A 13,558-nucleotide genomic window follows, 5' to 3' on the forward strand; every position below is an offset into this window, starting at 1 on the left:
GTTTAACATACTTTTCCAGGGGACTGGAAAATTCTATTCACAAACATCTATTTAAAAGGAGTAAGTTGGACAATTAGGTTGATTAAATTGTGGAGTCTGGACAAAGGCATACTAAAGCTGATACTGTGTTCAGGCAGAAAAGATTCAGTTGGTGATCTTGCCAATAACTTACAAGTGATTTGACTTTTCTGGAATATAGCTTTTGTCAAACAGGTTTTGTTTATATTTTTAAGGAGATTAAATGTTTGACTTGTAACAAAGTGAAGAGTATCTATACTTGACCTTTTGGCAAAAGACACCCCGTATACTTATAGAAGGAAAGTGTATTAGTCTTCTGTGATAAAAAAAGTTATTTTATAAGCAATCAGATCAGTAAAGTCTGCTTTTACACTGACTTGTATTTAACAGCCCATATCAACCCTTCTTCCTCCCCCTGCATTCCCTGCACCAGAAGGCATACTGTGAGCTGGGGCTGGCTTAGAGCTACATTTTTGTTAAATAGGCAGCTTATATGTAGAAAGAAAATATTTATAGAAGTTGTAACCCAATCCAGTGGAGGGATGTGAAAACTAGATACATTCAGCCTAGAAGTCTAAAATATTTTTTGCAATATGGGTAACCAACCCCTGAGGAAACATACCTAGCATTGATTTTGGATACTTCTGTACTCTACAGCTTTAATTCAAGATTGGATGGCTTTCTTAATACAAAGCTGACACAGTAATGATTCTCTGGAGACAGATTTTTTGGGATGAGATTCTAGATTCAGTCTTATCCCAAAAGTCAGATTAGAAAAGCATCGTTTTCTTTCCTTTTTTTTCCTTCATGACCTTTAGATGTATGACTCTACATATTGCTATTTAACTAGATATTGAATAAGCACAGTAACAGTTTTGCCTTTCAAGTATGCTTGTGAAGTACTTTAAAATTATCAGCAGTAGGAACATCACACTGATATTAAGGATGGGCACAACCACTGCAAATTACTGAGTTACACAAAACTTGGAATAAGGAAGGAAGAGGTACAAGAGAATTTTGAAATAGAATTTTGAAACACTTTACTTTTGTATCTTTGTAAATATTATTCTCTTGAATGGATAATCAGTGTTATAGGATGCAGTTTGCTATGTAAAATTAAACCTGCAGCGTGTACTTACTACATTGCTACTGGTAACTGGTGAATAGGTGTCAATTTTGTAGGATTTAACATCTATTAAATGTTCAAACACATAAAATACTATTGGTATCTGAGTGAGAATACTGTTTCAGTAATTGAAACAAACACTTTTTTACTTTAACTGTTTAGAGAATTTTTCACCAGAATAAATAAATAAATAAAATTACTTCTATTGTTTTAATCACACAAAACAATAATGACATTTGAGTTTAATGAAAAGTCTGCAGTAGTTCATTGTATTCGTGAGATAAGTTTTTAATAACCACTTTTATTCTTTCTGTTTAAGCATGCGACCCAACATCTTCTTGGGGATTAGTGAAGGCTCTGCCCAATACAGAAAATGGTACTATGAACTTATGGTGGATCATCTAGAGCCCTTTGTGACCGCAGAATCAACTCATCTACGAGTGGGCTGGGCTTCAACAGAGGGCTACTCACCGTATCCAGGAGGAGGAGCAGAATGGGGAGGAAATGGTGTTGGTGATGACTTGTATTCCTATGGCTTTGATGGTCTGCATCTGTGGTCAGGTATTCTCCTTTTTTTCTTTGTTTGGGTTTTTGTTTGTTTGCTTTTTAAACAGAAGGTTTTAAACAACGTTTAGGACGTTGTTTGCATTTCCACTGAATTTGTTTTCAACAGCAGCTAAGTGAATCAGATGTTTCAGTTGACACTAGGAATATACAGAAACAGTACCCTATATCAGAATATGTTTTAAGTTGACATTGCATATTGAAAAAATTGTTTTATACAAAGTAATGCAGATAGAATAATAATTTATGTTTCATCCTGGGAATTATTTTGGGGGGTTTTTTCATAGTAACTATAAAGATTTTATTTAAAACTTCAAAGGTGCAAAAAATGAAGTCTGACAAACAGTCATCTGGATTTGTAATTCCTGTATGATCGTGTAAGAACAGCCTGAGAGATTTAATTCACAGGACTCTCTTTTTTCTTTCTTTTTTTTTTTTTAAACAGATTTTTAATATGGAACTTTAGTTTAGAAGTTTAGAAATACTTTAGAGGTGAAGGAAATTTTTAAGTATGCTTTTTGCCATACATTTTAAAACTAGGTATTTTTCTGTAGTAGTGACATTTTATTTACATACATTGAGACTGACTGTTTATTGCAAGACTTGCAGAATCATATTCCTAGCTTGCATATGGTGTGTTTGGTCAGGTATTCATCTTTAAAATGTTATTGGCCCAGCTTGGATCTATTCGTTAATAGTAATTTCTGTATGCAAATTTTAGTGTTAAAGGAAGCAGAACTGAGTATCTAAGGTACTTGTATTTACTGTTGATTCTGCAAATATCTTATTCTCTCTTCAAACTGGGTTAGCTCAGCAAAATCAGAATAATGAGAAAGAAAGCTTGTTTTCTTTTTCTTAATCTTTTTCACATAATTTAACTTTTGTGAAAATATTCCCAGCTATCATTTGGAATGGGTAGTCCTACACATGGACAGTCCTAAACTTCTTGAAAAAAGTTTCTACTGTGGTTTCACCTTGTTGAGGAAAAATTTTTTCCTTTGATTTTGAAAGATTATTGGGCAGTGATGAACTCTAGAACTGACTGGAAACTGGGTTAGGCTCATTGGATTGGTAATTCTTGCCGCTATGAAGATATGAGCAAGTTTTCTAAAGCTCCTTAGCAGACAAGAGAGACATTTTAGTGAGTCAGCTCTATGTATCATTCAAGGTCTTTGAAGTTTTGAGGCACTGTGGCTTGATACCTGGAAAAGACTACAGTTTTACATTTCAAAAGACTACTCCAATCAAAATAGCAATGGATTGTATCATTAAGTAATAACATATCTACTGGAGTGGCATCTTAGGAAAGTAGCTGCCACTTCGCCTCTCGTGTATAGTGAGAATTACTTTGGAACAATGATGCATAATTAATGGTGTAATTAAAGCTGTGTCATAACTGAGTTTGTCAGGTAATGTATTATTACAGAAGAACCAGAAAACAATGAGCCAACTGAAATAACTTTTGTAGTTAGGCTCCCTTTTAGGGAGGAAACAAAAGATTACTGAAAATCAAAATTATTTTTCTACCCACCGGAAACTTTTTAATCAGAAATGTCACAAAAGAAGAAATGAACAATTGTTTGTAGTTCTCAAGTCAATAATCCAGCTCAGTTAAAGTCAGACCACCTTTGTATATGCAATTTTTGTATATTAATCTCTGTTGTGGATGTGGCTGGTAGATTTGAAAAGATTTCTGTCTTCATTGACATTCTCACGTAACACATAGCTCTGCAACTTGGAAGGAGTTTAAGTAGTTGAATATTGAAAATCATGGCCTTTCTTCTTCCGCAATCCCAGGCTGCATCTTGGTAAGTCTCTGCAATGACACTTTTAAAATAATCTTCTGAGCATGAAGCATTTACTGCAGTAATGAATAGCAACAATAATTTCTACCCCTGAGTTTCTGTTCTGGACCAAGCCTTTACCAGAATCACATTTAATTTACATTTGTTTCTTCAGTCCTGCAATTACTTCTCTAATATGGAGAAGTGGAACTCATGGATTTTTAAAGCCTAAGGCCAGAAAAGGCACTTAGATCATTTGGTCTGACTATGTGTTCATCAAAGACCAGTACCTATTTCTGTTAACAGTCGGCCCTGCATTGATCCGAATAACCTATATTTGGCTAAATTTTAACGTCTAAAAAGGCATCTAGTCTCACACAGTATGCCTTAAGGAGATGAAGTATCCACTCTTCATTGATAGCTATGTAATAGTTATTCCTGCTATTAAATAGTTGTCTCTTTCTGTGATTTATTTGAAAGTAACTCTCAGCTGTTGTGATGTTTTTCTCTGCTATTCTCTACTGTGCTCTGTGAGTTTGGGGATGCAGAGCTGGTAGAAGGTAGTTTCCTTGCAGGCCATTCCTTATGCTGTGACTGCTACTCTGTTTCTCAGCAGTGTTTCCTATAGATTTTTTGATTTGTGAGGGGGCCTTAGTATTGCTCCATGTCATCCCCCTGTCTTTGCTCATGGAACTGACTACTCTTACAGCAACTGAGCTGACATACTGTCTTGAAAGGGTGTGAGGGAGCAGAGCATCTGAAAACTTTTTTTTTTTTCCCCCACTATATTGCTGACTGTCCTATCAAGAGGGGCAGATTGCAGAAGAGTATCTGTCCTACAGTCTGCAGATTATGTGGCAGTATCATGAAGTCATTTTCCCTATGTAGAGTGTCAGAAGTGTTGCTTTTTACTTTTCCTTGGGGGGGGGGTGGTGGTGGTGTGTGTATGAAAATTTATCTGCAGAAGAATTACTGAGATTTTTCTTTTATTATTTTTGCTGCTGTTAAAAACATATGCTATCTTCATCTTGGAAATACAGTGCTTTTAGTTAAGTCCTTCATGTTTACAGAAGTTGGACAGCATAGTTAAAAAGCTAGTGCTCTGTTCTTAATATGCATTATGGTTTATCTCTTGCAGACATTGCAGATCAAATTTTTGGAAGACATGTCTAGAGATATTTTCATAGAACTGTCATGCTTTTCATAAATTTTCTGTTGTAGATGGCAGTAAACTTGAGAAACAGTCATTTCCTATTTGCGTATTCTATAGGTTATTTCTCTTGGGAAGCAGGTGTGCTTGTGTAAATGTAATTTGATGCAAGAGAGAATGATCCTTTAGAATTCATACAAAACTTATTAAAGAAAAATACATATATTACTGAATATATGTGCCTCAAAATTGCTGCTGGCTTTGTATATGCCAGAAAAAAATGCTGGTTTGTGGTTTGATTATGAGACGGAGTAGTATCATCTTATACAAGTTTGCAAGGGTACTGTGATGTGGCTCTTAATAACAGGAAGTACCTTACTTTTCCTAAATAATTTGAAGTACAATACTTGTCCTTATCTTGAATAATGAAGCATTCTTTAGTAAAGTATACTAGGTTTTGTATTAGATACTAATGGTTGTTTTTCAATTTGCACTTCTACTACTGTGAGGAATAAAATTTAGTTTTCTTGGTTTTGACTGTTTATATGGGTATCAGTAATTAATTTCACTTATATCAAATGTAATTTAATTGTATTATTTATGATTAAAATAGCTTTGTAGATACAATTGTATGTTTCTGTTCCCTACATTGCAAGTTTAAAATCAGGTCTTGGATGTTATAGGTTAGATATTTGTGTATTAACGTGTTTGTGTTCTATTGCTGTTTCTCTTTTTTTTAGGCTGCTGTGAAAACCCGTATGATTTTCAGAAGGTTTACTAAATGTGTCTCCTTTACTTCCATAGGTTGTGTAGCACGAACAGTAAATTCTCCCAACCAACATCTATTAAGAACTGATGATGTTATTAGCTGCTGTTTGGACCTGAGTGCCCCCAGCATCTCTTTCAGGATAAATGGTCAGCCAGTTCAAGGAATGTTTGAGAATTTCAACATAGATGGCCTCTTCTTCCCAGTTGTCAGCTTCTCTGCAGGAATAAAGTTAGCATTGCATGTAGTGGTTTTTTTGTTTGGTCCTGTGTCCCGTCCGTGTGTCCACCCCCCACCCCCCCCCCCGTCTTTTTTTTTTTTCTGTATATGTGAATATGCTGAATATTTTCCTGACTGTCCTTGCTCTCATTTCCCTTTCTGACATCTGCTTCTTTGGCACAGTTCCAGTTCTTGGATAGTGAGAGCTACAAAGGAGTCCTGAAGAGATAGCGCATCTGTTGTTTTTCAGCTCGCCAGTGTATTCAGGTGGTTTGCAGATAGACCTTAGAAACAGCTTCTTTATCATTTCTTAGCTGACCCATTGCTACACATTCACTCCAGGACAGCATTTTAAGTATACGGGAAGAAAAACACCAGTCTTTGATATTAAAGATATATTTGCCCTGACTCACTTGTTATGAGGTAGTAACTATTATTTGAAGATGCATTATCTACGCTTACTTAAGACATGGTGGCGGTACACTTTCTTTTCAGCAGGATGAGTTAATATAAATTCAGTCGATCTGTATTCTGGTTGCTGTACTCATTTTCTATAAAATTTCAAGTCACACTTGAGGTGCCAGACTTCTGCTTCCATGTATTGAATAGTTTGAGACTATAATAGTAAAAAAGACTGTGTGATGTTCCAGCGGGGGGACCAACTTTAGCAGGACTGGCAAAGGTAAAGGCTGAAAGCTGATTTCTGTTGGAGACAGAGCAATGCTCTGTGAGGGATCATTCACAGACTGTGGTGAATACTACAGAAGCTAAGAGCCATCACACAGTGGGCATACCAGCCTCTCATTCCAGATGCAAAATGCACTTTAGACTTTGCCTTGGATAATATGGGAGATACAATGTGGTAAAATTACAGACATGCATGCTATGAAATGCAAAACTATAAACCTGCATGCTTTATCTCCATCATGAGAGAAATATTTGACAGATATTATTAGTGTGCTGAGTGTGTTTTTGGAGAGTGTTCTGGTATAGCATTGCCAAAAATCTTATAAGATACTCAGTAAATAGAGAAGAGACAAAATGATTCTGTGGTAAGGCTAGTTTTTTGTGTGTTTTTTTGGTTCCTTTGGGATGGCAACGTTCTGGGAAGATTTTTTCAGTATTATGTCATTGCTACTTCATGATCACCTCATTCACTGAATTTTTCAGTAACAAAAAACCATGACAAATTCACTGTTTAGTAATGAATAAAAGAATGCTTTCCCCTAGGTTTCTACTAACACGACAACGATATGTGTTAGGGAAGAAAATATGGGAGTTTTTTGTGTTCTGTCCTAAGCATTTAGTGTTCTGTGAGAGAAAAGAAAGAACTGTATTCCATGGAGTTTTCAAGGTCATTTCTCAAATGAGAGAGAATGGAGAACTCCTCAATGGAGAGAGTTCAGAGGTGGTTAATTGGTTGCTCTGGGTTATAATCTCTGCCTTCTGAGACTTGAAAGGCTGCTGCTTACTTCATAGGTGTGTTAAGTAAACTGATTATTCTCTCTCTCTCTCTCTCTGTCTTCTCTTTTGGTCTCATGATTTAGAATAATTTTATGTAAGTGGAAATTAACTAAAAGAAAGAATTGTTTACTTTCCCCATGGTTTTTTTGCACCTCCTACTTCATAAACTCCAGCACTAGTTAGAGAAAGTTGAACTGTAAACAATGCAAATAAGCTGCAACATTGAATTTTTTTTTTCCTTTTTTTTTTTTTAAATAGCATTCAATAGTTGTTAGGCTTGCAAACTGATTAGGTTTGACACCAGACGTGTCTGTTATCTAAAGTCACTCTGGTGTTTACAGGGTACGTTTCTTGCTTGGAGGTCGCCATGGAGAGTTCAAGTTCCTTCCTCCACCTGGATATGCCCCTTGCTTTGAAGCTGTCCTACCGAAGGAGAAGCTGAAAGTGGAGCACAGCCGAGAGTACAAGCAGGATCGTAGCTATACAAGAGACCTACTGGGTCCCACCATCTCTCTGTCACAAGCAGCTTTCACTCCAGTTCCTGTAGATACTAGCCAGGTATGGAAACTGAAAGACTGCATTTTCATTTTTTAAACACACATATTATAGGCCTAAGTTATTTCACATTTGATTTAATTTGCAGCTTGTCTCAAACTTGTTTTGCTTGGGATTTGGTTGGTACGTTCCATTGCGAGAAGCTGAAAAATGGTGCATAAAGTCCTGATAGTGCTCACTAGAAATTTCATATATTTCAGTTCACAAACACGATAATAAAGAATGATTTACCCTTAACATTAGAGTAGGCAAAAAAGAATATTTGAACTTCTTGTTTTGTTACTAGGCGTTTTTATTACTGTTTAGTTAAAATCACGGAAGACTTTGCGTTATGATAAGACTTTTAGACTAGTTTCAACCCTAATTCTTTACTGGACTTGCAGGTCATTGAGAGTGGCATTTGAGTCACTGTGGGCAGTAAATGGCAGGCATTGAACTTATAGTTTTCATTTTTTTTTACATAGTTACAAAGACTAGTAATTCTTTCATACCAAAGAGCTCCATCTCTGATCACAGGTAACAAGAGTTCATTTTGCTTTAGACCAGAGCTTGAGATGATACAAGTTTTTGTACTCTGTGCTCAGATTTTACCATATTTAGGAATTTGTTCCTGAAAAAAAACCACATAAAAAAAAGAACAAACCTGCTAGTTTGTTGCCATTATGTGCTAAATACAGCTTCTACATGTGTCATGTAATTACTGCTCTGTAACACCAACAATTAGGGTAACATTACCATGATTCACAGCACTGTTGTGCTGGTTTTGGCTGGGGTAGGTTCACTTTCTTCACGGTAGCTAGTATGGGGCTATATTTTGAATTTGTGCTGGAAACTGTGTTGATAACAGGGAAATATTTTACTATTGCTGAGCAGTGTTTACACAGCATCAAGGCCTTTTCTGTTTCTCACTTTACCCCCCCATCAGCAAGTAGGCTGGGGGTGCACAAGAAGCTGGGAGGGGGCACAGCTGGGACAGCTGACCCCAACTGACCAAAGGGCTATTCCATACCGTATGACATCATGCTCAGCATATAAAGCTGGGGAAGAAGAAGGAAGGGGGGGATGTTTGGAGTGATGGCGTTTGTCTTCCCAAGTAACAGCTACGTGTGATGGAGCCCTGCTTTCCTGGAGATGGCTGAACACCTGCCTGCCCATGGGAAGCAGTGAATGAATTCCTTGTTTTGCTTTGCTGGCATGCGTGGTTCTGCTTTACCTATTAAACTGTCTTTATCTCAACCCATAAGTGATTTCACTTTTACTCTTCTGATTCTCTCCCCTGTCCCACCGGGGGGGGAGTGAGTGAGCGGCTGTGTGGGGCTTAGTTGCCAGCTGTGGTTAAACCACGACAACTGTATATTTGAGGTCACTGGTTTTTGAGGTAAAGCAGACTTAATTTCAAATTCTGGAGGTAGAGTGACGTGCTGTCCTGATTTCACTTCTCACCTGTCATCATCATCTAATTTTTTTTGTTGTTGTTGTTTAATGGGGTTCGGTTCTCAAATGTTTATATTTGTCTGAAGTGTTTTTCACAACATTACTTGGTTGTTGAGATTTTTAGCATATTTTAAGCTGAGAAATAGTATTGGTTTGAGTAGTTTCTAGCCAGCTGCCAGGAATGTGTTCTGTGCCATTTGGAGGTGTTGGATTTAAAACTGTTTTCGCTTGTTGGTCAAACTCTGGAACTTGTAAGTGCATAGGTTAAAGTATTTCTGTTGATCTAAGAATTCTTGCTTACTTTAGTCAGTAAGAACTGAGTGATAGTTTAGGTTTAGTTGAGAGATCTGGTTTGTACAAAGTTTGTCTGTTATGAAAGTTTCAGTGGCACTGTCAAGCAACTTATTTATAACAGCCTCTTTCTCTCTTGTCTCTTTAGATTGTTTTGCCTCCCCACCTGGAAAGGATTAGAGAAAAATTAGCAGAGAACATCCATGAACTATGGGTTATGAATAAGATTGAACTTGGCTGGCAGTATGGACCAGTATGTACCTTCCAACTTAATTTTCTGTTAATTACGTAGTATTATTGAGCGTATTGGTTTCAGTGGGCTAATGGGACTGCATTTTTTCCATCCTTCTAAAATTAGTAAAGTTTTAGACCCTTTCCATGAGAAGCAGGTGGAAACCAACAGTTCTTGTGTATTTCTGAACCACAATTCTGCTATTAAAGCTGTTTGGTGCTGAAATTTTCAGCCAGTCTAACTGCCAGCACAGAAAGCACATAGTGGGTTTTTCACCTTCTGTTTGTTCTTGGGGCAAGAAGTTTAGTTGCCTGGTGAAGTAAGCCAATAAAAGCAGTTATTCTTGGTTCTCTTCACATGTACTGACTGACATAACTCTTTCAGAAATCCCAAACTTATTTTTCTTGAAAAATAAGTATTGCTTACAGGAAATTCCATTAAATCTGCTTTGCTACTTCTTTCTCTCCACTTCTTCAGGCTTGTGTCTGTATTAGGTGCTCCACATAACTATTTTCTTATCTCTTTCCTACTTTTCATGGAGTATGACAGAAAAAAAATACGTGGCTTCTGGCTTTGATACAAAACGCAGTCTATTTCGTTGATTAGATTTTTTTTTTTTAATCAATCATAAGAAAATTATACAAGCTAGTTATTTGGATCCCAAGTGGTGGTGGTTATGAAGAACTATTGCTGTGAAGAGTATAGAGAAACATACTGTAGATACTAGATGTAAATGTAAAAGCATGTATGCATGCATAGAAACATATATGTATTATTTTTGTTAATAAAAAGATTTTGGTCTTCTGAGGCGTTCAGGTTACAGATTTGATGTAACTGGGCATAGGTATTATAGTTGGTGTAGCATACAGCAGTACTTAAGAAGATTTGATTAACAGAGAAGATCTCTAGATTTTTGTTGTTGTTGTTGTTGCTTTTCCTGCCAAATCAAACACAAAACCCCAGTTAAATTAATGTGTTGAAACATTTTAATTGTGGTATAATCATACCAGCTGTGAAGCAATCTGCAGGAACTTTTAGTGTACCATTACTTACCATCGAGAATCTAATTGTACAGTTGAACTCTATTTTAATTTAAACAGTATATAGTAAGTATCAAGTTAAGCAGTGATAAATGTTGTAGTTATATTCACAATGAAACCAGGTGCTAAATTTTTTAAGTTATTCAGCTTTCTCTGGCTTTAGTGTTCTATGGTTGGATGTGCTCACTTTGGGAATGTGGGAAAGTATATGCTGATCATCTTCCAGAGGTTCACTCCTTTATCATATTGTTTTCTCACAGATGATTTAATCGGTTTAAGCCACTGTTGGCAATTCTAGTTATCTGAATTGATGCACTGCAGTCACTGAATACTGAGGGAAGGCTTGAAACAGAAATTAGCTGGTTTAGATGCACACATATGAGTGCTCTAATCTTAATTAGATTCGGTCTTTTTAATTCAGAGCAAGATGCATTATATATAGTAGCTAGCTTTTCTGAAAAACTGGTGTTTTTTCACCAAGTTAAAAAGTTTAAAGGCTAAAAGACAGAGAATTTGTAGATGTAAATGTCCCTCCAGATTATTCAAAAAATCTGCTGTAGATTGCATTTTATATTCCCTCCTACATACCTGTTTCATCAGATCTGTGTGTAGTGTCACCTAAGTGATACCCAGTATTGCATGCAATATTACTGCTGCATTTTATACATGTAATAAAGTAAAATAACAAGCTAATGTAGCAAAATTAAGGACTTTTGTTAACTGGCTTCGTTATAAGTCTGAATATGAGTGGTATTTAAGTGTCCAACTTGAAATCATCAGATGCATCTGCATATCTTTGTTTCTATTGAACTTCACTGTACATTTAAATCTAGCCACAAAAATTAAGAATTGATAGGTGTCATGAGTTCTGCTACTTATAAAAGGTATTTGCAAGGCAGTAGATTTTTATACTGTGCTCAGGAAAAAAAAGGGGGGGGCAGGAAGGCAACCTACAAAATATGTTGAATATATAATAGAAGTATTATACATTGTAGCTGTAGAGTGAAAAGAGCGTCAGTAGGGGAAATTCAATTAACATTGGAACTCTGAGGAAAACACCTGGTGTCCAAGATTTAAATTAGCTGTACACAGATCTAAAGTAGTCCTTCTTACTGGGGACTATAATGAATCTTTATTAATGCAGATTACCATAGGTCTTAGAAAGAAATCTGAAAATAAACATTTTCAGTGTCCACTAAAAGATATTTCTCATTTTAGCTGCTAATGATTTTGATCAAGTAGCTTGACAGTTGAATTGCTTGAATTGCCTGTCCAAAGAACATTAATCTCATCAAATGAAGATAAATGTCCCCTGGAGGCTGTAAATATTTTTCAATCCAAAACATAAACAAATGACTGCTGTTCAGTTTGATAATTATGTGCTTAGATCAAAACACAAAAATATGTTACTCAGAAATGTTATAGAGAAATGTGAGATTTTTTTCATGAGATTACACTACTACTCAATCTAGTTTATTTACAGTTTAGTTATTGTTACAGGAAAACACAGAACTGGCAAAAATAGAAGACGATAAATAAAAAATAAATTTCAGCTATCAGTGATCCATGTTCATAGTCACTTTGTGCATACTCATGTATAATTAACACCCAGGACTCGAAATTAGAGAAACGTAAATAGGTTATGGTCTGCAGATGACTGTTTTTTCCTTCCCCTGCTGTAACACACAATGTTTATATCCCAATATTATGATTTTATTTAAGTGTAATCTTAGATACTGCATATGAATTTATTGCCATGATGCTAGAGCTTTTTCATTTTAAGACATTTACAACAAAATATCCAAAGAAAAGCTCTTTTATTTGATGCAATATGCAGAGCAAGCAATCAGTTTAAGTGTGATAGATTATTTTTCTGAAAGTCAAAAATTTCATGCCAGTTTATATGCTACTGACTTTCTTATCCTTTTTAAACATCAAATCTGATTCTGTATATGAACAACAGATCAAGCTGTTGAGAACAGATTATACTCAGTTCAATGGTACTACTTCACTGAGAATTCCTGCCTTGGTCTTTTTTTTTCAGCTAAAATAATTTAAAAGCCATCCTATATTCATCAAATGAGTAAAGATCGATTTGGAAAAAGTATAACAATTAGGCTTCTTAACTTCAACTGTTAACATTCCATTTTCCAGCAGAATTATCTGATTAATCAAAAGTTGTCAATAATGTTATTTTCCAATAACTTTCACTCTGCAGCTTTAAAGATTAATATAAATGGTGAGCTTATGGTCCCTGAAAGATGGACACAAAAGTGTTTTAATATAGGGGTAAAGATGTAATCTCAACTGAGCAAATGTTAACACTTTCATTGGGACCTTTTAGTTAATATTTGCAAACTAATGTTTTTTTATCAAGCCTTCTAGCAAGACGTAATCTTTGTAGGTTTTGTTGACTGAGCTCTAGCATGATAAAGATGCAAAGCTGAGAGCAGTAGAATGCTCAGTTATCCCAGCTCTCAGGTTGCCCTTCCTAGTTATGACCAGTATTAGACTAAAACTGTGCAAAAGTAGTGCATGTTAAAAAAGTTTTTGATCAAATTTTCAAGTTTATAAAATGTAGGATTTTGTAAATTATCGTCTTCATTACTCTTGTCACTACACTGAAAGTAAATTAATGTTCCAGTCATTTGTGACTGCTGAACAGTTGCATTCTGCTTGTGTACTACTGGACATAATTAAGAAACAAACATTTTCTGAATTAAGAGAGAGAGTAAATTTATCCTTTATATCTTTACTTTCGTAGAGTAAGGATTTCAGTACTATTCATATCAACATATTTATACAAACTGGATGCATAATTTTTCAAACATGGTGCTGAAGATGAGTTGTTATTTTATGGCTGCATGTCAAAACATAACATAGATTGCACTATTCTTGAACTTTGCGTATTTGTT

At 35.7% G+C, this 13,558-nt stretch overlaps 1 protein-coding gene across 1 annotated transcript in view; it reads left to right on the forward strand.

Moving 5' to 3' along the window:
* Positions 1–13,558, forward strand: part of RYR2 (ryanodine receptor 2) — a 334,723-nt gene that overhangs the window by 124,016 nt on the left and 197,149 nt on the right. Inside the window, exons 20-23 of the mRNA XM_075497176.1 lie at positions 1,464–1,705; positions 5,447–5,639; positions 7,433–7,649; positions 9,520–9,624. Coding sequence (XP_075353291.1) covers positions 1,464–1,705; positions 5,447–5,639; positions 7,433–7,649; positions 9,520–9,624 — 757 coding nt within the window. The remainder of the gene's footprint in view (positions 1–1,463; positions 1,706–5,446; positions 5,640–7,432; positions 7,650–9,519; positions 9,625–13,558) is intronic.

This window comes from Mycteria americana, chromosome 3 (assembly GCF_035582795.1).
Source record: "Mycteria americana isolate JAX WOST 10 ecotype Jacksonville Zoo and Gardens chromosome 3, USCA_MyAme_1.0, whole genome shotgun sequence".
Classification (NCBI taxonomy): Eukaryota; Metazoa; Chordata; class Aves; order Ciconiiformes; family Ciconiidae; genus Mycteria; species Mycteria americana.